This window comes from Stigmatopora nigra, chromosome 9, assembly GCF_051989575.1.
Source record: "Stigmatopora nigra isolate UIUO_SnigA chromosome 9, RoL_Snig_1.1, whole genome shotgun sequence".
NCBI lineage: Eukaryota > Metazoa > Chordata > Actinopteri > Syngnathiformes > Syngnathidae > Stigmatopora > Stigmatopora nigra.
Genome location: NC_135516.1, coordinates 9,884,942 through 9,909,807, shown reverse-complemented (window position 1 = coordinate 9,909,807; position 24,866 = coordinate 9,884,942). Strand labels below are relative to the sequence as shown.

General features: G+C 41.2%; 1 protein-coding gene across 2 annotated transcripts; it reads right to left on the bottom strand.

Annotated features, from left to right (window-relative positions):
• Positions 1 to 694: 694 nt before the first annotated feature.
• On the bottom strand, positions 695 to 24,386 carry sema6ba (sema domain, transmembrane domain (TM), and cytoplasmic domain, (semaphorin) 6Ba). Of its 2 annotated transcripts, none has more exons than XM_077724591.1 (18): positions 23,962 to 24,386; positions 23,799 to 23,873; positions 12,713 to 12,836; positions 11,758 to 11,869; positions 10,863 to 10,923; positions 10,716 to 10,778; positions 9,273 to 9,371; positions 9,102 to 9,192; positions 8,801 to 8,920; positions 7,602 to 7,690; positions 7,275 to 7,492; positions 6,585 to 6,716; positions 6,356 to 6,505; positions 6,049 to 6,225; positions 5,419 to 5,559; positions 4,951 to 5,028; positions 4,233 to 4,294; positions 695 to 2,530 (listed from the first exon to the last, which is right to left on the bottom strand). In XM_077724591.1, the coding sequence occupies exons 3-18, from the start codon at positions 12,816 to 12,818 to the stop codon at positions 1,542 to 1,544; spliced, it is 2,688 nt and encodes an 895-aa protein (XP_077580717.1). In that variant the 5' UTR covers positions 12,819 to 12,836; positions 23,799 to 23,873; positions 23,962 to 24,386; the 3' UTR covers positions 695 to 1,541. The 2 variants fall into 2 exon arrangements, with proteins under 2 accessions (XP_077580717.1, XP_077580718.1); XM_077724592.1 differs by having other exon boundaries at positions 23,799 to 23,870.
• Positions 24,387 to 24,866: the final 480 nt, after the last annotated feature.

Sequence of the window (24,866 nt, the reverse complement as noted above, 5' to 3'; positions counted from 1 at the left end):
ACAAGGTATTCCCACTTAAATCCATGACACCTTTCTTCCAGTCTCTCATTTTGCTCAGTCCAATGTTTTGCTGCAAACCTTTCCAGACATCCTTGTGGAATTATTGGTCATTAAGTAGAACACGGAGCGCAAGGGGGTTGAAAAGAGCAACGTGCCACCGTGATGCCGACAACGTCATTATACTCGGAGCATGCGGCTGGCTGGCAGGAATAGTGCTGACATTTCAGTCCTGCTCTCCTCTCTCCAAAGAATTATGGTCCTGCATCGCCGTGAGGGAGCCTGGACTATCGGAGGCATTTAACACGCATGCCGTGTTGCACGTAAATGCGCTAAACACAAAAAAAAAATAACCACAGTCAGGATTCCAATGTAAAAATGATGCAGCAAAAGAGGAAGCAGAAGTTCTTTGGCTTCCTATGATGCAGTCTGCCATAACTTTAATTTCTGCCTGGTGATGAGTCATTAACGTGTGCATTTCTAATTAAGGTAAAACTAAATGGAGAAGAGAATTGGGACAATTTGTAGCTTTTCATTATGTTAAATCTTGGACTTGTGTGGACAGAATTAGGTCTGTTCCTACCCTGTCATATTATAGTTTTTCCAGCCTTAATTGACTTGGCTGGTTAAAGTACGGGTATGTATATGGATGGTACTTTTTTCGTCCAATCAGATGTGCTGTCATGTTGCGAGTGCAGGTCTGTGTAATATCAACTACATCAGCTGACAGTTTCTTATAGCCATCAGATTTCAAAGTCATCCCCAGAGGGAATGCTGATTGGTTAAATTTACTCTCTTTTTGTAGTCCTGTAATGGTTTGATAAGAGAATAATGTGTCTACACTTGAATCTATTTCATGCCATCTGTGCTGAGTGTTGTGTTTGAATTATAGGGTTTTGTCATTTATGATCACACTGCTCTAAACAATGGCCTAGTTGTCGGATGTTATTGTTTTTGTTGAGTATTGTTTTTGACAACTGCAACTTGATGACTGAAGGGCAATGTAGTGGATGTGACGGGTAGTCAAAGATTGAGGGGAACAACAATTAACAAACTGACAAACATGATGTAGTGTGTCCCAAGACTTTTGTCCATTTCGTTTTTCTATTTGGCAAAGAGCATCGCAGTATTGGCACAAAGCAGCGTCCAAGTGCCTCCCTTCCTTCCTTCCTTCCTTCCTCCCTTTCTTCCTTCTTTCCTTCCTTCTTCCCTTCCTTTCTTTCTCGCCCCCTCTGCCTGCAGGCGTGGAGCGCGTTTGGCAGGCGAGGCAGCTCTGCAATGCAGACACGGCAACAACCTCCGTCCATCGGACCAATTAGTGCTCGCCAGCAAAAGATTGGCGGGCGCCGGAGCCAGTTGGGAGGGAGCCTTGCAGTTGGGATAATGAAGGGTGGGGAGAAGGGGGGCATCGCCCGAGACACAAGGCTTGAATGACAATGCACAAAAAATGTCTGGAGACAAGAGAGGACTGACTGGATTGGATGAGGTTAAAGAGAAGTCTATGGAAGGGCGCCCATGCGGCCCTTTTTGGATTTCCTCAGCTGTCACTGGCCAGCCTGAGTCCTGTCATTGCAGTTCTTCTTACTCATCAACTGGCTGAGGTCCACCAACTCCCCCAGCTCTCCCCGCTCCAAAGCCCCCCTCAGCAGGGCCCTGGTCAGCCCCGGGGTGTGTTGTTGGGACATGTATGTTTGACCACCGGGGGCAGCCATGGAGGGAGGCGGAGGCAAGGGGACGGGCACCATGGCGTGGCTGCTGAGGATGTAGCCTTCCGAGGCCGGCCAACGCAGAGGGAGGGGCTCGCCGCACTCGGCCGGCGCACTGGGCGCCGAGACCACCCTCCGACGCTCGGGCGAGTCCTGGGGCGTCATGGGGTACACGTACTCCCCCGCCGACTTCCTCAAAGGACCCTTGGGCGTCCCCTTACCCGCTTTTTCTTGCCTGCTCAAGCAGACGTAGTGCTGCCGGGGGGCGTCGTTCCCCCTTCCCTCGCCGCCGTGACGGGCCCCTCCCCCCTGCTGGAAGAGTCGGGTGGTCAGGTAAACCGAGGGGGGCATCCGCAAGGGGGAGCCCAGACCTACAGAGCCTCCCCCTAAGTAGGTTTGGCTAGTGTCCCATCCACCGGAGTTGGAATCGGACAGCCGCAGCCCTCTTCGTTTCTGCTGAGGCGTGTGCTCCGGGGTGGGCAGAAAACCGGGGTCAAGCTCCCCGGATTTGACCCAGCCGTTGGGCATGACGAAGAGGGTCTCCCCTCCTGGAGTGCAGGTGCGCTCTCCGCCTCCCGGCCGCGTCACGCTGAGCACAGAGCCCCCCATTCCGCCCGCGTTGCTTAATAGGCTCCTTTCACGCCGCTGGATAGACGACTGAGTCGTGTTGCCGTGACGACGGTTGCTGGGCTTGTGAGCCATGATCCAGCAGACGGCGAGGCCCGACAGCGCCGCTCCGATGGTGAAGGCGGACACCGCCGAAGCCACCAGGAGATTGAGGGAGACCAGGCTCTCCGGTTCGATGAGAAGACTCTGCTGAAGGATTCCTACGAGCACAAACATTTGTTTGGCTAACTAATAAAATCTAGTAATAAGATTGTTCCCCTCACACAATGACATTGTAGTCATTAAATCCCTGCTAATTCTCCTCCCCCCACTTGTGAATGAGAAACATAAGCAATAGAAATGACTTAGATAAGAAAGTAGTCTATAACATACACAAAGGGAAAGATTTTTTTCTCATTTTGTAGCTGCTGAGCCTTAATTTACCCAAAAGAAATCGATACTACTACTTCACACTGCGCTTTGTTTTGAGCGCAGACCTATTAGGACAGATGATGCACGGTATATAAGACAATAAATTTCTCTCCACAGTGGCCGTGGGGCTCTCCAGGCCCCCGAAGGTTTCAGAAAAGCCTGGACTTGTCATTAAGTGGCGCTCCGACCAAAGCAAAACACCATTTTTTTTCTTTTTCTTTTTCTTTCTCCTCATTCTTTCCATTGTGCAACCTAGTCATATTCTCTCGATACAACATTGCATGACTTCAGTGTTTCCACCCAATTCTAATCAGTCCCATCTGCACCATCTGCTCGCTTGTCTCAAGCTCGGGAGTCACCGACCGCGCTATCACTTTCATGGAAGACCACGTATCCGATTCAAAGAAAACTAATGTGTTTAAAACTGGAAGGAAGCTCCTTTTAAATTTGTAAGATCCGATCTAATGACATTGCACGTGGATTCAAATAAGAAGGACGCTTAAGCCTTTGGAAGAAAAAAAAGGTTTCTTGTTTCTACTGAGTGAAATCCAGAATAAAGCTGGATGAGACACTTTTTCTCTTGGGCACTGCTTTTTTTGCAGTAAGAAGGATAAAAAATTCGATCTCTTTTATATTCAATCCGTCTGTCACATTTTGAAAGGAGAAAGTTTTGAATAATATTGAAGATTGCTTTGTTGTTCCTTTTTATGGGGTTCTGGTGTTGACAGCTATATTTCTTTTTTCTTTTTTTTACATTTTACTTCTAACTGAAATGCTAATGTGGGATAGTTCTGACCCGAAAGCAAGTCAGACAAGACAAAAAAAATCTCAGCTCTGACAAATACATCACAGATATCAGGTTTTCAAAGTTGATAGTTAGTGTTTAAGTGATGTTTAGTAATGATATTAATTACAAAAAGATATCATCAATAGTTTATTGCTGCTTTAAATAAGACAATGAAAGCATGCAATGAGTTATTGGGCCACTAGGCGGAGACTGCTCTTAGCCAGTTTAAGAAAGGCTCTCTACTTAGATATGTTAATGTATCCGCCATATTGGATGTGGCAAGTTAATTGATGGTATTTCATAAACTCGTACAAAATTCATGCATCCAATTGATCAATGTACTCATTTGAGTCATTTCCAGAAACATACTAATTAGCTTACTCTGCGTGCTATTTAATTTAATGACAAATATGTCTACATGGGGTATACTTTAGGGTAAGCACCGTAACATGATGTATTTTTCAAATTAAAACCACCAATCTATGTAACAATCTTACTGTCACGACAGATATCATTATGAATACAGCTACATAAAACTTGGGTGTAACATATGGGTTTTTTTTCACTCTTTTAGCTTTATTGACTATTATAGATGTCCAATCAAGGGGCTCTTTTCATCCTCCTGCTGTGAATTTCAATGAATTTGCTACTAAGAGATATCCAATCCATTTGAACTGAAAATTAAAAAATTCACCGCCACTTACCATCGCAGTCTCCTAAATGAGATGTAGTGTTTCCATATTCCACATCTTGTTTAAACGGTAGCCTACAACGAAAGAAAAATCACACATTAGAAAAGCAGGCCTTTGTCATTCACAAAAAGGTCTAAAAAAATACTAATATATGGTGTATTGTTGGTCACTGCATTTGCGAATAAATATGATATGAGCCTATTATATCGCTTTGCACATTTGATCTGAATAGGCACGTTTGTGGAGCATAATCAATGAAACTGATTTGCCACGTATTGATAGGTCACTGGCTGTAATAGGATATGCTGTTGATGCTCGTATCGATTTTTTTTCTCCTCTGCTCTCTGCCCACAAGGAGGTCATATGTCACGCTCAGCCAAGCATGTAGTGACAGAGGGGATTCAAAATAATAGAATCTATAGAATATTTTGTGGATGAATGCAGTCAGTGTCCCATGCAGTTTTTTTTTGTAAAACTAAACAAGTAAAATCTGCTAATACAGTGCTTATAATATTATTGTATTCAGTATATACACATGCAGTATTTTAAACTACTTTAGTGTTCAGTTTTGTCTATTGAAAGGTAAATTCACTTAAATAGAATGCATCATTTTACTAAAAAGTGCGATTAATTTAAATACCATGTTAGTCAGATCTTTGTCACTGAAAAATGTCAAACTTCTGTTCTGATACTAAAAGTCTATTTTTGTCCATTTAGGTGTTGGCCTAACCTGGTTCCTGGTCGAAGGAAGGAGCAGGTGCTGCCTCTGGTCCAGCCACAGTACGGGTCCCTGGAGGCTAAGCAACTCCTGCGTGCAAACACATAATCCAAAATGTTACAGCGCTGATCCAATTCTGCTTATTCCCCGCGGGGGAACTGTTGGAAAATGGACCAAAAGGCAAGAGCTGCAAACACGGCTAAAAAGGTGACGACTGTGCACATCATCAAACATCAAATCAGAATCATTCGATTAAAAGTTCAGACTGGTGTGTTTCATTTTTTTGCTAGAATTTGCCATGTAAGAAGTTTTTCTTTGTTTAATTTGTTTAGTTTCCTCGATTTACAGGGTTTTAAAAAAATGTTCTTATAGGAAAATGAGGTGACAAGTCACAGTTCAGTAGCACATAGTTATGAACCTATTTATGCTCAAAGTGTAAGGATGAAAAGAGATAAAATCAAGTTAACTTGTGTGCCTTACTTCATGCAGCGGGAGTACAAGTGGCAACGAGATGTTGGCACACGGACTAAGCAGGACGGGAACGCTAGCAACAGGGTGTGGCTGTAGCGGTCCAATGTCAACGACAAGAGCTGGCGGGCCTGAGGCGAGTCCTCGCCACATCTGAACAGACAAAAATGACAAGGTTAGATACATTTACAATAACATGTTTGACATCATCCCATTTGAATGAAAAATCTAGTTTAAATCAAGTTTTTTTTGCCATATCGCCAACCCTTATAGGACATTTCTCATCACCGGAAAGGGTTAACCATGCATTATTCCAATTTTATGATGGCAGCAAAAAGAAATCAATTGCAGTCTTATCTCAAAGCACCTCATGTGGTTTCATAACCCCCCTCCCCTCTCAAAGGGGGAGCATATTTAAAAAGTTACCACCAAACAATGATGCGTTTGAAACCCCCTAATCTGTTTTTAAATGTGTATTTATGCTTGAAGTGGTAAATAAAGCAGTGTGGCTAGGATTAGCTGATTTTATTACCAAGTGTTGAGGGCTGAAATAAAAGCAATCCATGAGACGTGATGGAGCACTACGCCGAGAGGCGATATCGATCGGATAGCAAGGACAAAAATCTCTTTCCTGTGACTCACCTCTCAGGGTTGAAACCCTCCACCTCCTCTAAGAATACGCTACTGTGTGACATTGAATCCCCAGTAGGAATCATTAGAAATTTGAGAATGGTGCCTCGGGTCGAACCCAGGAACAAAACTGTTCGGTTCCTGTAGGGCCCGGCTTCTGTGTCCACCACCATAGCCGTCAGCTGGTACCTGCCGAGACATATTGACGGTTGAAAAAGGCACTCAGTGAAATCAATCTTCTTCCCTCTGTGCCATTCAAATCGCAAATTATCCCTGACATTTAAGTTCTTTAACTAGAAAAAAAGCATTGTGTTTGTACCGTCCCATTGTCTTGACCACCCAAGGTCGGTGGCCCATCAGTGGTACCGTCTCATCCATCAAAGGGTGTGTTTTTACAAAGTTTAACACCTCATCCGGTAATGTGGTTGAGGAACTAAATCGAGACCCCTGTACTGCACAACCTCCTGGTCTGTAAAACAAAAAAATGGCAAGCAAAACTCCAGGTGAGTCATGACTGCTTATTCTGGCATTTCTCGCATGAGCAATACCTGGGCTTAGGGACCGTCTCCTCTGGTACCGGAGTCCAAATGGACTCGGGGGACTTTTGTTCCTTGAAGCGTCCCTCGAAGGCCTGAGCGAGTTGCTGCATGTCAAACACGCAAACGGCTGAACCGGGGATGCTGGTGAAGCCAGAGAAAGAAGGTTGCGAAATAGTCGACTGTATGAATAGATCAATATTTTCACTATTTTGTTTGTATTCTGATGCAGATTGAGCAATATTTTTTTTTTACTCATTGACTAACTTCAATCATAAGAATAGAACTCATTTTTTCAGTAGATTTTTTCCAAAGTATGTATTTAGGTTTGATTGTCTGTTTGTTTGTGGTAAGAGATCATTTATGAATGAAAAAAAAGGGGATTATTATTCTTAAACTAGCAGAATATGTGAATAGGTGATTCTGTTTGGGGAGTTCAAAGGTCTCAAAGTGGTTGCATTTACTTGATAATCTACTAGCATAGTAACTTTAAATTTGCAGTGTAGGTAAAACGATAGGAAAAGAAAAAGGCCATTTGTTTAATCACCGCCTGCCCTTCCAGTTCAAATGGATTGGAAATCAATGGCAGCTAATGAGTTACTATGCGTAGATGTGTTACTTTTGCTGGAGTTGTCTGAAAAAGGTTTTAGTCTGACCAACTAAATTGGCAAGCCTTTGGTTTTTTGTGTGTGTGTGTGTTACCTGTTTGGCGGCGTGGAGAAAAGTCCCAAAATGACATCACGTCCTTGCATGCGGATAATACCGCTTGTGGCGTGGAGGAGGTTAAAGTAGAAGTGCGAGTCTCCCGGGACGGAACAGTTGAGCCGAGCCTTTAGGAAGGTAGTCCATTGTTTCTCCAGGACACGCTGCGAGCCGCCCAGGTCGGATTTACACACGCGAGCCACGCGGGACACCATTACCTACAATAACAAGCACATCACAGTCCAATGGGGAGACATTACAACAAATGGAGAGATGTTTTAATACCACAATAGAGGAAAAGAAACAAAACGAGAGTTGAGAGGCTACCTTTTCTAGATGGTGAAACTCCATGGCCATTTCTCTGAAGAAGAAATAAATATGAGACCCCCACTCCATGGCGCTCACAAAGTAGGGTTCTACATGGGAATCGTAATAGAAAAAGACAGTGGTGAGGCAATCACGCAGACGTGATTTAAACCAGTGGCAAACGTTGCAATCTGTCCATAGAGCTGCTCATTGAATATTCATATCATGTTTAATTTATCAGCCTGGACAAAAGAATGAACATTAGTCATCATTTATTCATCTGAAATGTTTGAGATTGGATCTACCCGAGACTTGTTTTCCCCTTTTAAATATTAACAGGCTTGACTTTGTCTTATAAGGGGGCTGTCAACCCAAAGGATCCAGTAACCTCAATACGTACATCATTCTGGCTCTGCTTGCTCCACTTAAAAATAATTGTGTACGTGTGAAGCTCATTATATTATGTCGACTACATTTTGTGGGTAAAGGTATTGGGAGGTCTCGTTGTTGAATTGGTGAATGTGGAATTGGCCATCCAATGAGTTGCTATTCTTCTGGAAAGACCCAATGAGATGTTTGGAGGTGTCTATGGGAATTGAATGTTTGTTGACCAAGAAGGTTGGTACTTTCCAATTTGATGTAGTTTCTTTAAAAGCAGACTAACCCAGACATGCCCTGGTGGGTTTTCCTTTTTTGCGCGAGGAAATTGCATTCCACAAGAGGAAATGATCTTTTACCCCAAAAGCGTTTTCAGAAGGTTTTGGAGCGTGCTGTTATCTGAAAAATCTTCACCACTTACAATTCATGGCTTTTAATAATGCTGTAAGTAGTATGTTCGGAATTCATGTATTTGAGAGTTTCTTTTTTAAATGTTAGACGCATCTACTTTAATCTGCCATAGGGAGCAAAAAATGGAATAATGTCAATAATAGTTCTTGATCGAGAATAAATGCATTAATAGTCTGGTCTGTATCAGTATAATTTTGAACCACAGTAGACATGGTTAATGCAAACTACGTAAAACCATCCAATTTCGACTAACAGGTCCAAAACTGACAATTAAATTCCTGAAAATGGGTTTCTTAGTTCATCAATCTATTCCAGCAACACATACTGCGTACATACTTCAATCTAAACTTTGCAACGAGCCATATTTTAAAAATATCATTGACACAACATGAATAGTTGACATTTCTCGAACATGGCTTCCCGTAAGTTACCTCGGAACCATTTGGAGTCGTGTTTAACCGTTCGGAGGGTGGGGCTGTCGCCGAAGCTGCGATATATCACTGCGTCGATGGCAAGGAAGTCTGTCACGGTGCCAGTGAAAAGACTTCCATCTGAGAGCCCGAGTGGAGAAAGATTAACAAGATGAGGGAGGAGGAAAGTGATGGAGAGATAGGACAAGGTCAGGAAGATTAAAACCAAACAAGCAATTCAGCCTTTAGGTGAGGATGTTCCATCATCTGGTCAGGTAAACAATGTATTTGCGCATTATGAGTTGGAAATTCCAAGCAATACCTGCAAATAATGCCACGTTGGCATGCCGCGGATCGTACGGGCATCGTGCCATCCCGCTTACGGGTTCTCCCACCATTTCTAGAGTATCTCTCTGTAACAGTCGAACAACATGGTCAGAACCAGCAGATAAACACACACAAAGAACAACTGACGCATTTGAAGGTTACTAACGGTGTAGTTTGCGCAAAGCGGGTTGAAGGCGTTGGTTCCGCATACAAAGAGGCCTCCGTGTTGCTGGAGCAGAACCTTGACGAAATTACGACATTCGCCCTGAGGAAACCGAGCAGAAATGGGCCAATGGCGTCAAAAGATGAAAATGATCTGAGTACGCTCAATGGTGGAAAGAAAAGCCGAATTCGCAGGACATGGGGTCACATTTAGCTTGAACTTTTACTCATTCTAGAAGGTATCTTTCTGATTAGAAATAAAAACAGTGTGCTTTATATATAGAAAAAGAATTAAGATGTTTTTAATTCATTGAGGGTGCGCCTTTAAATGCAGTGCGCCTTGTAGTCGTGAAAATATCGCACTTCTATTTTATTGAGTGTTTTTTTTCTCTCAGTTTTGTTTAAAAAGAATATAAAAGGAGTGTAAGAACACACCTAAAAAAGGAAAAATAAATGATATATCCTGAGTGGAAATAACACTCTGTAGCTGTCTTCGGTTGAGGGTGTTGATGAAGTCGAAATTAATGAAACGGCAAGCGAAGATGAAACTCGACTCGTCTAACCTCTGCCAATTTTCAAGAATTTTAAAAGACTTGAAAGCGCAGTGGAGCAAAATGAAGCTTTGGCCGTATCGAGGGAGACAGCTTGGAATAAAATGTGTATATTGAGGGATCAAACAAGCCTTTTAACGGTGAAACAACTTTCCTGCCACCTGTGCCAAGTGCTAAGGATGAAGAAGATGGATTAATGAGGAAGCAATTCAATTCTTCCCTCAGTCTTTCTTTTACAAGCTGAGCTAATGGAACAGTATTCGTACGTTCAATGGAAAAACCTAATGAGATCTAAACCAAGGTTGTTGTTGTTTTTTTTTATAACTTTTTCAGCCCAAGCGATCCTTTTTTGTCAAAGAATTATAATTCTAACACACCGCAAAATATCTAGTGAGTGGATAGAGTCGACATTTATCTTGCTAGGTCCTATTTTCTCAATAACTATAACAAACACAGCCTCAGGAAACGATACCAAATCAGTCTAGGTTTCTTATTTGTAATTGTTTGCACTGACTGCTTCTGTGCAAAAGCCTCGCAGCTCATCTATTATATTGGAATCCAACACGTCCATTTATTTTTTAAACTACTGCTGCAGATGCCATCATTCAAAAGTAAATTATACCCTGACTTTTATTCCATGCACCGATTTGACCTTTAGCTTGCTCAAGGCCTTCAGACATCCCTTATCTGCCATTCCCAATCAATAAGGTCACTCCCTTGACATGTTGGTTTATAAAATTGTGTTCTGCTACTGACATTCAAACTTGTTTTTGGTTAACACAGTTTTTCTTAACAATAAGGGAACCAACACCTGTTGTGTGTGTGTGTGTTTATGCAGATGGTGTTGATACACGTGTGTGTGTGTGTGTGTGTGTGTGTGTGTGTATGCACAATACCTCATGTTTGCCCTTCATTCGGCACACTCGAATGTCATTTTTGTTGGAGTCCCAAGTGCGTTTCTATTGAAAAGAGAAGCAAAACGGATTATGGAAATATGATTGTTAAGGATAATCATTTGACGTGTGCAACAAAATGACTATTACCTTGCTGTAAAACATTTCATCACCTGCCATGTTGTCCAGTTCCACTCGGTATAAATCATCCCTATTGTCACACAGAAATACAATTGGGTGTGCAAATTAAGGATATGATTTTTTTGTTGTTGCTGAATTGGTTTTCCTTCAATGTGTAATTTAAATTAATGTTAATTATAGACCTAAAATCCACCCCCAATCCAAACTAGATAAAAATCTAGGGAAAACTACCCACGTTCAGTAATTAGTACATTTAACAGCCTCAGGAGAAAATATGTAAATGTAGTTGCGAGGATTTGTAGCTTTAAAAAATGAACTGGTTTGTCTCAAGGTGAGTTTAGAGCCAGTATAGCCTAAAAAAATATTTTAAAGGATAATAGGATAGTAAGAAAATTTTAAGTTGAGCTAAGTAGATTTTTAGTAGTAGTATATTGATTATTAATCCAACTTGCTTACCCAATATTTTTTATGTTTTAAGTGGCTAAATAGAGCCACATTTTTATTGAACTAGCTATTTTTTAATTATTATTCTCTATCAATAACAACCCCCAAAACATATGTTTTCCTTTTGCCATTGTATTTTATAAATAAGTTCAATTCAATTCAGATCTACATTATATTTTTTGACATTGACAAAACCAACAATTAGACTTTTGACGTCTTTACAAAAGCAGGACATTTGTCAAATTGCCTAGTTCGTTCTGTACGATATCTCTATACATATATATGTATTTATACTCAAATTACTTGTGTTATGTATCCCCAGTCAAACGTTAATCATCGCTAATGGGAGCCAAACCAAAAAAAAAAAGTCTTTCAGTGCCAGCAGATGGAAGCATCAAATGAAAGATATGAATGTGAGAATATCAGTCACACACAGTTGGAGGCGGTTGCCGTTGGTTACCTGGCTCCTATGTAAAGTGTGCGGTTGACTTGGAGAACCGTCTGGATGTGCAGCTCCTGTTTCTGTGCGGAACGGTGGGCTCTACCCAGGAAGACGGGGTACCTCCTTACCACTGTCATAGGCACAAAGTCGACTGTTAAAGACTTAAAAGGATTGGAATTTTTGTTGTTGTTGTCATATTTGTTGAAATTGAGACTACTTTCAAATCTGTAGAGCAGTTTGAACACTACAAATAGCCTCTATAATATTGAGTGCAGTACTAGTTTCTCCCCTTACTGAATATTTACTGAATAGAACTACTGCGAACCTCGGAACGGGCTCCCTAATGCTCTATTTAATGCAACCCTAATTGATGTCATGATGCTCTTGTGTTAAAAAAGCAGCAGCTATTGTGTAGCGCAGCCTGTAAATACCAGTTAAATGTGCTGGGTGTTTTTTTTTTTTGTGTGTTCGGCGTGCCGCTCTAATGAGAGCGGCAGTTTGAGATCGTTTTTGGAGTCAGAAAGTATTTGTACTTTCTTTCTTTTAATGAGAGACTACAAATGGGCCAAAAGAGAGAGAGAGAGAGCCCAATGAGACTGATCCGACGTTTCAAAGAGGATGACAACTGCCTCTGTGGGGAGCTCTGAATGCTTGGAGACTGATTGAGAAAATGTCTGATTGTCCTTGGCTACAGGTCAGCGGGAAAGGACGACGTGATCCATCTCTATAGTTTCTTCTCCCCTGTTCTTTGCCAAAGTGATCTTCTCCTATGTCAAGCTAGTCTTTTTGAAATGTCTATCACTTCTTTGGTCTCCACGTGTCTGTTCAAATCCAAACTAATTCAGTCGATGCCCAAGTGTGGTTTTGATCTGATACCACTCCAAGGCTGGGACTTGTGACCCCTAATTTCCACATATATCATGGAGCCATACATCAAGGCGACACACACACACACATACACAAGGACGCATACCCTCCAGAGGGATGTAGCTGAGTGGACTGGGCTCCTCTGGGAATGAGCCATCAACCAGATGAAGCAGCAGGAGAAAAAATGTGAGTAGAGGACCCATGGTTGCCATGGCAGCAGAGTACAGGCACTGTTAACAAAGTCAGAAAGAGATGGGAATTTATTTCAAAAGCTTCTTCTTTTTTTGCCACATATTCCAACCAATATCTACTCTGCATCGACTGCCAAGCTTGTAAATGTTTGTTTATGAGCCATTCATGCTATACAAATATATTCACTTCTGTACTTTAGAAGATTTTGAAGTATTTGTATCCGTGCACATTTACAATTTGTTATCTATGAGGTATTCTCAGACTTCTTTTGCCCTCCTTTTTTGATATTATGGCTTCAAGAAGAAAGCTGGGTCTTCTAGAGATGTTGATCCAGACAAATGAAAAGTAAATAGTACCATGGAAACAAAGGTTAGCATCATAAAAATATTGGCGAAATAGAGACATGGTAAAGTTAACCCCTACGCCAATCCATTTTTCTTATTTTAATATACTGTGGCCTTTACATGGATAACACCACTTTGTTATCGACAGTAGTTATCAAAACACGAGTATACTTTGGCTTGCGTTGTTAAAATGCTGCCATCTACAGGATTATTTTAGTCAAAAAAGTGGGTTACAATGCAGAATTACATAGTTTCCTGGATAATCATCCATTTTTACCCCACTGGTCGATAGTTTGCGGATATTTACGTCACAGTTCTAGCGTTGGTTTACATCGCATTGTGTGGTAGGGTCAGAAGTGCAGTGGTGGGACCGCTGCCACCAAGCTGGCGGCAGCGAGAAGGCTAAAAGTGCTCCTATTGTCGCTTTGGGGTGTAATAGAGCTCTATTGTCCAAAATGTCATTCCATTGTCAAGAGTGTTGAAACAGAAGAGGATTCTCACAGCCATAAAACACTCCAATGGGACAAAAAAAGTCTCAGAATACAAAGCCACTTTGAGTGGATATGTTTGTAGTGCTTTGGTGTCCTTCTGCACGGACATATGGAGGTTTTATTTTGGGTAAATCGCCTGCAAAAGTGGATGACTTTTTCTTTTGGAGATGAAATTGAGGAAACAAGGAGGAGGGTATGCGGCTGTGTGATGGGAATGTTTTTAAAGGGCAAAAGTGCAGTGTGGGTACACAATCATGGGTTTGTAGCAATTGAGGAAGAACATTTGGCCTTTATGGATCTTGTTTTGTGCTTTCCAAACTTGATTTTACTCTTTGCATTGTGTTATGGTGATTTGGGCTCTGGTTTGAATGTTAAAAATCAACTCTCAATTTTGTATTACGACTCGTCACACGATAAAATCAACGAGTATCGACTACCATCTTCCATTAACGTGCTTATTCCCTGTTTTTCATCTAAACGTTTTCATTTCCAGTTGGAAATTTCCACCCTCCCTAATTTGTGTATTGCCGCATAAACAGAGTGAAACTGGCAATAATGAAATACCATTTTTTTTTTAGAGTAATCCATTATTAAATTTTTAACAGCATCCAGGTCCAAACACACAATTCAAGCGCAAACAGATGCCAATGAAAATCTGTTATTGCAAAAAGCATTCAATTTTATCGGAACGCCTGCGAGTAAACTAAACAGCTGGTGTGTAAAATTGAATTGGCTTTGGCAGTTGAAGCTTTAGACGAGGACAAAGAGATGCAAAAGAAATAAATAAATATAACAAAACAAGAAGAGCAACAGGGGTGCAGTACAAAAGTTTTTGTTTTTTAGTTGCTGCGCAACACGGCTCAAATGTCATGACCAGATAGAAACTCTGGGATTGAATAAAGAATGTGACAAATAATAATAATAAACCCCAAACCCTATTTTGTGTTTCCCACTGCAGCAGAACTCACTTATTTCTTTTCATTTCATATTTTTCCTCCTTCATCAGCGTCCCTATCCTGTTATTTTAACCTTTCAAACTCTGTGTGTGATAAGAAAGTGCTATATTTTCTGTTTAAAAAACACAAGGTGATTGTTGCTACGGCGACACGAATCAATCTTCAAATGGAAAAAAAAATATATTGCATAAATAGATGTGAGGTTGAAAAAACTACAGGGACGTGGAAGCATGGGGTCTTTTCATCTGACTTTCAGTCGCCAGGCCGCCACTGCCATTTGATTATGGCCATGGATGTAAACAAGCAGTATCGGTAAAAAAGTAGTCATTCCTTTGCTAAATGTAATCTGATGTTTCAACTTGCTTTATTGTGTATCCTCTTTTGTATATGGATCTTGTTTTCTTGCAGTAAATTAATGTCATATTTTGCATGTTCAGGTTTTCCATTCAGACTGCAACAAAACACCACTTTTCTGACTGTTTATCTATTTATTTTTTATTTTTTCATAGCTGGGCTGGCGCAAGCTTTAAAAACAATGTTCTGCAAGTTGGATGAATGTTCTACATCTACTGCCCATGCACCCACCCGGGACCAGATCAAACAAACCAAACAGAATTTGGATCCAGTTGCTGGTTCTCCCTAAAGATCACAATTCGCTTATTTCCATCAAGCCAGTAAGTAACATGTTTATATGTTTTCTCCACTGACAATTCCCATCCATTCACACCCAAATCCCTCTTTTCAAACATGAACATGAAATTTAGCACTTTCTATTTAAAATATTAACAAGGGAGAAATCACAGTTTTTTATGCACCTCAGTGTTTTCTTTAACAGGATTATTATTTTTTTAAATATATTTTAAGTCGCAGCTGTTATGAGAAAAAGACCAAAAGACAGTTAACAAACCTGCAGTGTCATAAAACCAATGTAATAAAATCAAGGGGAAGGCAAGCAGCCCAGTCATTAGAAGCAAGTACGTGCATTGCGCAGTATGTGTCAGATCGCGTTGCTATGATTGAATTAAATGGCGTGACTCTGACACGGTTATCATGGGATGCACAGTAAGTCTGGCAGCGTAATTTCGCCTCATCAAGCAAACTATTAACGAATCATCTGCCAACACTCGCATCATTAACCAATCGGCGTGTTGTCGGAAGCACTGTGCTCACCTGTTTGCACCTTTATCGGCTTTTTACACATCAGATGGGACTAAAACTGTAAGGGCAGATGGAGAATTTTGTAAATCCCATCTTCTATGATTCAATGTGACATGATAGATATCGAATTTACCTCTAATACCATCACAAAAGTGTTTGTTGAATGTGCTCATTTTTTTGGGTGCGAGGCGGTAGAACAAAATCGATATATTTTCATCCTGCAAAACAGAGACACGAGTGCTCCATCTCTTGCCGCGGTGGGCATTATTTACTAGCCGTAATGATACATAAATCTAAGGAAGCTCAGCGGTACTTTTTGGAACACAAAGTAACAATGTGCCAGAGGAATATGGCTGCTTTTAGTACCACACTGCAGTGTAGACATTGATAGGAGGCGCATATTTAGCCCTTGTCGGCGTTAGATGTCTAATTTATGTTTGACGGGGAAAGGGCAAATGAGCAAAATGTGTTTTTATTTTTGTTGTAGTCGATCCGAGGTTATGATTAGCTCTACGGGAAGAAAAGCACAGCCTTTCACTGCTTTGGTGCTGCAGCCACTTCACTCCCTCCCTGCCTTTGTTACCCTAGCAACCGATAGCAAAGCTCGTCGGCTCTGTTGCAGTAGATATAAAAGCAAAGATGTCAGGTTCACTCTCGAGCGTAACCACACGAGCTTCGTTGCCAGCAAAACCAAATGCGGGAAAATGTCAGTGTTCATGTAGAGCAGGGGTGGCAGACTCGGGTTGGTTCGTGGGCCCTTTTAACATTAACTCCATTTCATGTGGGCCGGGCCATTTTAGATATAATATTTAGATTTTTTAAAATAAATGAATTAAAAGAACTGGATGTGAATGTGGGCCGGGCCATATTAGATGGAATATTTAGATTTTTTTTATAAATGTATTAAAAGAACTGGATTAAAATCCCTGAATATTCAGTTAGATCTAAAACCATGTTTAATTTAGCTTTTTACACAGAAAAAAATGGATTAAAAAATGACAATTATTGATTTAAAAGGGGGGAAATCAGGAAATTTAATATACATCTATACTCTTCATTTCAATTTGATCCTAAAACAGAAAGTCAGCACTCATGATTTACTTTCTCGGGCCGCACAAAATGGTGCGGCGGGCCAGATTTGGCCCGCGGGCCGCACCTTTGACACTTTGGAAGTACTACTATAGGGTCTGTAGTTTCTGAGCAAGGAGGGGGATGGACTGGGCGGGGTAGTTCTGTAGCAGATCTTTATCAATTGTTTGATATGACTTGATCAAGCAGAGAAAGGTTGAAGAAGCAAATGTTGCCTTTTGTCATCTTCAGTCTTTGTGATCCAAAGTCAGATAAAAGAAAAAGTCTGTACTTTTTCTCACTTTGAACGGAAGATAGTGAGCAGGTTAAATCCCCCAATGAAGTCAAATGGCCCGAGGGTAGAATGGCACAGACATGGGCTAAACTGGGAGAAGTGGGTCACCTTCATACAACTGCATCCATCCGCCTCGCAATAGAGCTTCATTAATGAACCTACAGCAGGCTTTTTATTGAGCCCACGGAAAATGTGAAGCGAATCTAGAATGGCTTTTTGACAAAGGTGTCCATCTATCTTCCTTTTTTTTAAGTCATGCCTTTTCTCAAAGGGCTGGGAAGAAAAAAAATCAAAAGCCAAGGATCTGCACAGTAAAATTGGAAGAGAATTGATTTAGAGCTGCATTCATCTTTCTATATTTATTTTTGCACTTATTTAAGAAATGATTTATATTGCTACGCCGCTAGTATGTCTAGTGATGTTTAAAAAAATGACTTCAAAAATTATACCTGAAAGAAAAAGGATAAAAAACATAAGAAATGTATAGTTCTTATATTGCCTTATAATTGGCTGGCCACCAATTCAGGGTGATATTCTCCAGCACCCCCCGCGACCCTAGTGAGGATAAAGTAGTCCAGAAAATGAGTCCTTAAATAATTGAAGCAAGTCTAAATATTTATATAGGTTGGCACACATAATGCTTCTTTGAATAATTATAACTTTGACATTAAATAAATCATAATTAAACAGTATTAAAGTTACTTCTTTTACCGAAATGAACAACCCAGCGTTCTAAAACTTCCAGATTTGATCTGCAAATATGAATGCTTATAGTGTAGAAATAAATTTCTGAATTCACCCATTAGTGCCATTAAAAAAAAATGAAACAGCACAATGCCTGGTTATTTCAACAAGAGAGTTTGTGCAATATAATGAGATCCTGTCTGAAAGCTGATAATAAAATTCCATTTTTACCACAGTTCCTGAACTGGATCCCATTAGATTGTGCAAATGTACCTGATGAAATAGCCCTAGGGCATATAAACTACTCTGTCAATTTCATATCCATTAAAAGAATCGTACAAGTGATACCGCCCTACCTAGTTGAGTGAAATTGGACTGGTAGATATCGCTTCTATGATTGGATATGGGCACTAAGGGTATAATAGTCCTTTTCAAAAATTCTCCAGGATGACATCAGCACCCACATTTTGTCCAACCAGATAGTTTGGAAAGAAGTAAAAGGACACATACATATTTATTTCTGATCCTCGACCAGATCACATGCTCTCTTTTATAAATAGAATAGAAATTTAGCACACACATACAATGACAGACAATTGTACGATAGCTACACAGTGTCAAGTCTTTATCTTATCCAGTTCAAGGCGATATTTGCTAAAGTGCCTGTCCGTTTCCTTGCTAGACGCTTTAATCACATTGAAGGGAATGTGTCGTTTGCTGTTAAATATCCCAAAATGCTATTCAATCTTGCAGGGTCATTTATATGCTAATGCAAAAAAGGTTAACCCCGCGTAGGCCTTTTGACGCAAGCTGCGGGTTAGGCCTGTTTTGTGTAGGGCGTGATAAAGAAAAGTCAGGGAAAGACCAGCAAATTAGTAATGCTGAATGAACGAGGTAAAGACTAGGAGATGAAAAGCAGGAAAAGTGGACGCAAACGAGGACGAGACGCCTCCCTCTAGGGCGAGCGGCGTAGGTAATTAAAACTGGATGGACAGGGATGGAGTCTAGCCAGCGAGACTTAGACTTCTCGTCCAATCGGGTCATGCCGCCAATAGGCGCCAACGCCAGACACGCCGGCCGTCGCTGGCCGCGGCGTGTTATGCGATAATGGACGCGTGTGTGATAAATGGACGGACGGAGGCGGCTTTATAGCTAGCAAAGAGTTGTCAGAAAAGACACATGACGACTTAATGGCAAGATAATAAACGGGTTGAACGGAAACGCTGGTCGGCGTCCAAAGCGCGCTGCAGCAAGGGCAAATGTTACTAAGTGGAGTTTGACTGCAGTAAGCGCATATACATTCAGCGCACAGCCCGAAGCTGGAGGGCCAGCGCATGAGTATGCGGCGCACACGTACGTACCATCAGCCCAGACTGGGGCGCATGCACGCTCCAGCCATGTATAACCACAATCAAGATCGAATCACGTAACACAATAGCTTTGTGATTTCACTTTGCGCTCCTCGTAATAAAAAAAAACGGGGAAAAAAACAGGGTTCCCATTGGATTTGGATTTCTATTTTCTTGATCAGACTAGCTAATAAGGCGCCGGTGGATGTAAAATGAGCTCTCGCCTATTTCTGACGTCTTGTTCTTTGTGTGCGGGGGGGATCGCCGATATGGGTAAATTTAGAGCTTTTGACAAGCCGGCTAAGAGGATCAGAGCTCACAATAGGGGGTCTTAGCACAGTAGAGGTTTAAAAAAAGGCAAAATGCTTTAAATTGTAGACTAACGTACACGACTAATACCTCTCCTGATCACAGGTGTAGGGAAATTGGTGTTTTGCTTCACGTAGTTTTATAGAAAAGTGTTATTAGAATGGACAGGTTTATATTTGGAGGAGATAGATTAGCAGCAAGAAAGCTTCAGTCAGGATTTGAAAAGCGTCTCGAGTACAGCCGGGAGACAAAGGACTCGGATGCGCCTTTATCTCGCGCTAAAAAGTCTCGCAAATGTCGCTGGCTAAGCTGCCGTGGCGAAAGCTCGCTTTTGGCCGAGACTCTGGCGGAATTTGATGGGAAACAAAAGCAGGGAAATACGTCGATTTTCAAAGAGGGAGATTGAGTGCTTCTGCAGAGGCATTTGGAGGAAAGGTTACTTTGCTTGTTTTATTAACGGGGGGGATGGCAGTTTGAGTTGGGGTTAAACATGGTTTATTTAAATAAGGTGCAAGAGTAGAAAGATCTTTCAAATCATTTTTTTTTCATTTTTTTCCATGTAAATGTAGCTCACAGTTACGTAAAGCATTAAAATGCCCTTTTTCATCACCGCCCTGCAAACTATATCATGTTAAAGTGATAAATCATTAGAAAAAAAAACCCATTCCAAATGTTAGGCCATAATGTGCTAAAGATACCGAGATGCCAAACAAAAAAATAACAAGTTAGCACCTCGGGTGATATCAGTAAGGACATCAAGTCATAAAAAAAAAGGATGCATGGCTGCTATAAAGTATTTTGTGAGAGGCCTGTGCTGAAAACAATAGTTTTACGTGGCTAATGTTGCGGCTCAATCTGCCAGGGACAAAAAGAAGAAGAAGTGAACCCAAGAAAAACAATGCATGAATACTGGAAGAATGACGCAACCCTTCACAAGCACAAAAAATGTAGCACATTGGCTCGCACCAACCAGATCGTTACAATCTGCATATAAAGGACAACTGGTGTCATTGCAGACATTATTATTCTCCCTGGCTATTGAAACATCTGTGAGATTTCTGTTGAAAGGCCCCAAAAGGCACCTGAAGGCATCACGCCTCATCACGGCCCAGGTTTTGCATGGAAGGCTGCAGTATTTTTGAATAGCCGCCTCAGGATTAGAAGATTCCCAGTTGGACTGTTGTGGGTCCCAGTCTCCAAGGTCCCAGTTGGATCAAGTCATGCATCAGATGTTTGCCCGGCTGGCTTCATTTGATCTTTTGCCCTGAGGCTTGGAGATTTTTGCATCCTTTTTAAGTGGTGAACTGGCCCACCGGCAGGAGAAATGGTGCACTGGTGTCAAACCACGTCACCCCCAGCGGTACCGTAACAACAATAATCAGCATTTCTATATGCGCTATGGAAACGTCTCTGACCCATCAGACCTCTCAATAAGATAATAATAATTTGGTTATAGAAAGGTAATGTTTTGCCTTAGAATGTGAAATAAATTTCAAGTTACAAAATGCAAAGTCTCCAAAAAGTCAAACATCCACTGAAATGTAAATAGACTTTATGTATTCTGTATTTTATTTTGAAATAAGCTCACCTATTGTCTCCCGACTACTCAGCTTTTACATGTAAAATGCATCCCTGCTTATGAAAAATTCAAGTTACAAAACCACTTCTGGAACCAAATAATATTGTAAGTAGAGCTACTATTATATGTAATTATTTTTAGAATATATATTTTTTGAATGTAGAAAAAAATTGTAGATAGAAGTGGTTAGCGCATTACAGTTCTGTAGATAAGGGTTTGATCCCAGGTTGTTCATCACTGTGTGGAGTTTGCATGGTCTCCCTGGGCTTGTGTGGGTTTTCTCTGGGTACTCTGGTTTTCTCCCACATCCACAAAACATACATAGTAGGTTGTTTGAACACTCAAAATTGCCCCTAGTTATAGTTATGTGTGTAATTATGAATGGTTGCGTGTCTCCTTCTGCCCTGTGATTGGCTGGCCACCAATTCAGGGTCCCTGGTGCCCATAGTTAGCTGGGATAGACTCCAGCACCCTCTGCGAACCCTTTGAGGATAAATGATCCAGGAAATGAACAAATGAATAAGAAAAGAAAAACCGAAATACATCCTGGTAAAAAAAAATGAATAATACTTAATTTTTTTTCCTCAATAGTATTTTGAACGGCTACCTCACAAAGGGTTAATCTTTGTGAGCTGACGTTCCCCCTCGTCTGAAGCGCTATTAAGCCGCTCTAGATTCAAGTGCAAATTCATCTTAAAGGACAGAGTGGTTAAATTACTGGAAGTGGTAGATTCAGTCAATGTTCCTCTCTCTATACTAAAAGGTAGAAAGGGGCAATTTGTTAGCAATTGCTTAAAGTATTCACTTGGCCAAAAAAAAGAAGGGCCAAAGTGTGGTTTGTCCCCATTCAACATTTTGTCTCAGCGTCACCACAAAACACGCTCCTCGTCAAGCCCCAAGCCCGCCATGCCAATCTGATTTACTCTCCTTGTCAACAACTATATTATGCTCCTATCCAATCTATTTATCGTGCTTGAGATGCCCCGTTTGTGGCTTAGGATGTGTGATTGAATAGGATCCGATGTGATCAATAGAGCTCATTAAGTGTCCCAATGGACACCCAAAAAGCTCCCTTAGATAGATTTTACATACAGACAGTGACGCTTTATTGCTTCGAATAGTTCCCACTTTGTTGGTGGTATAGTTGCTGCTACTTAGGAGCTTGTTTTTATAGGTTTTGCTCTATTTGTTTCATTGTAGTAGACGGCTCTGTTGATAGTTACTCAAGCTTGGGATTTAAGTTTCGAACAGTAAGTACTAACAAGATGGATTCGATTTTTATGGCAGGTACAGGCAGACAATAGATGTATATATTTTTGGTTCTGTTATGTCTTTATAATTATAATAATTAATTATTATTGAAGTGAAACAATCTTTCAATGTAAGCTATCATAAATTAGCATCCACAGTATGATTTTTTTCTTCCTTTTAATATCGTTTTAGGCTTATTTTGGGATCAAAATGCTTTAAATGACAGCACACAATGGCCAAATTTCATCATTTTTTTGCACGCCCTGTTGTATATGCATTGCCCAATTATTATGTCAGGTCATTGTTGCACGTTTTAATCGGAGAGGCTGCAAAAATGCCTTCCAAACAGAGCCCGAGGCTGCACCTGTTGTCCGCCGAGCTCGCTGCGGGGTGCCGGGGCTCAGCACCTGCTCGCACGGCTGCTGTGTGGCCGTCTGTGTGAAAGTCAACGCTAACAGGGACACCATTCACAAGCCTTTCCTCCAACGCTCGTTGGCCCGCCGCTAGCGTTTCTCTCCACCGTCCGTCCCCGGCGACAGATTGCAATTGGACTTAATTACTTGCTCCTACGACCACTCTGCGGAAAGGCCCGTTCGTTTACCCCTATTAATTTGCTCTCTAACCTTTTGTTTTCAAATTTCAACTCCGAGAAGGAACATAAAGCGCAGCAATGGGGGGAATTTAATTGCTTTAGGCCTCGGGGACGAACAGGCAAATAACAATACAACGTCAATCAAATGAGTGAGCACGCCCTTTGCTGGGTGTGAAGGTTTGGGCTAATTTGCATTAAGACACTGGACAAAGGAATCCCCAGCACACACACACACACATACACATGGAGTAGGTATTCATTATTTTTCTTACATTGGAAGCAGTAGCATACCCCCATTAACTCACGGACTGACCCTGAATGCTCATCTTCCAGTGTTGTTGACAGCACTAGGTGTCCAATCCATTTAGAATGGACGCCACCCTTTGCAGTCAAAATAATTAGACGTATAGCGCCGTCAATGGCAACTGTCCCACTTTAATTAGTGGAAAAACTTTGCTACTACATTGCGAAATGTGTTTTTTTTTTACCTGTTGCCTTTTTGCAAAAGCTTCAGCCTATTGCCAAAAAATACTATTTCCCATTACTATACATTTTTATAGTTTCCACATCTTGAATGTCATGCTCTATTGCCTCTAAACTATCCAATCCATCCTTTAGTATTATTACTAGGGAGCCATAACCAAACATTCACTGTCTCTATGGGGGAACCTTGTTATGATGGCAATTTTTTTGCTCAAGAATCACACCAAAAATTGCAAGCAACATGTTAACAGAAAAAAAATCCCTTCATGGTGCATGCAGCAAATCTCCAGAGATAAACCAACAGCAACTTGCAGCAGACACAAAGAGCAGTTCCAATGATGCCAAGTGGTCAAACCAGTAGAGCATCATGCATGAAGAATATACACACACACTGGAGTACTTGCTTGTACCATCTGCACGGGAAAGATTTACGCCACTCACCGCACCAGATGGGTCAGGTGGAGCAGGTGCCGCTCGCCTACTCGCCGCCCTCTCTTTGCTCGCTTCTCTTGGCTGCTGGGGAGGAGAAGTGAATAGCCGGAGCCTCTTTTATTACAGGAAGAAAAGAAAATAAAGGCAAAGCATCTCATCAGCCGCGCCTCACCTGTCTCTTCCCGTTGCTGTGCCTCGCCGGAGCATCACCGTGTAAGCAAACTAGACACTCCAAAAACGCCCAGATGAGTTTTTTTTCATCCCCTTTTTTAAAATCCTCCCTCAGGAGAAAGACTTGGCAATGAAATGTGGAAGCCGGCTACCCCACTGTAGTCCTTTTTGACTTCCCTAATCCTGCAGGTTTGATTGAGTAATGCAAGGGGACCGAGCGATCTGCCACAGTGGGCTGCGCTTGCCGCACTTGCTTGGTGCAAATGTCAGCTAAATGTTACTTGGCTTTTTTTAAATTAACGTGGCGAGGTGAAATGTCCAATGCAGAGCAGGCACTATGACAACACCAGCCCATAATTTACAGCCCCCGCTGACACTCTCGCACAAAGTCCTGCAGTGGATCAATGATCAATGGAAGACCCTCATCCAATCTCTCTCTCTCTCTATCTCTCTCGCTCTCTCTCTCTCCATCTCCCCCCTTTCTCTGTCTCTCACCCCTCCTCTTTTTCTCTCCCTAACTCTCATTAACCCTGTCATGCATGAATTATGATATATTTTTTTAGATGAACCATTACGAACACATTTATTCACAGTTGGTTCAAGTGTTATTTTAAACGTGTTTTTCTTTTCTTCTTTTATTTTTGCGTAATAAACACGTTAAGGTCCAAATATATAATATCAATGTAATATAACATAATGTCATGTAATGTAATGTCTTGTACTGTCATGTAATGTATCGTAATGTAATATGTTAATATAATGTAATGTAATGTAGTGTAATGTAATGCAATGTAATGTAATGTAATGTAATGTAATGTAATGTAATGTAATGTAATGTAATATACTGTATTGTATGGTACAATATTATATAATGTATTACTTAATGTGATATTATTGATTTAAAAT

Excerpts from the sequence above, each read along its gene's own strand:
- sema6ba (XM_077724591.1), bottom strand. The coding sequence starts at position 12,818 with ATGGCAACCATGGGTCCTCTACTCACATTTTTTCTCCTGCTGCTTCAT. Across the intron at positions 9,372-10,715 it reads GAATGAAGGGCAAACATGAG|GGCGAATGTCGTAATTTCGT; the intron begins GTATTGTGCATA and ends CGGTTTCCTCAG. Across the intron at positions 6,226-6,355 it reads GTGGTCAAGACAATGGGACG|GTACCAGCTGACGGCTATGG; the intron begins GTACAAACACAA and ends ATGTCTCGGCAG.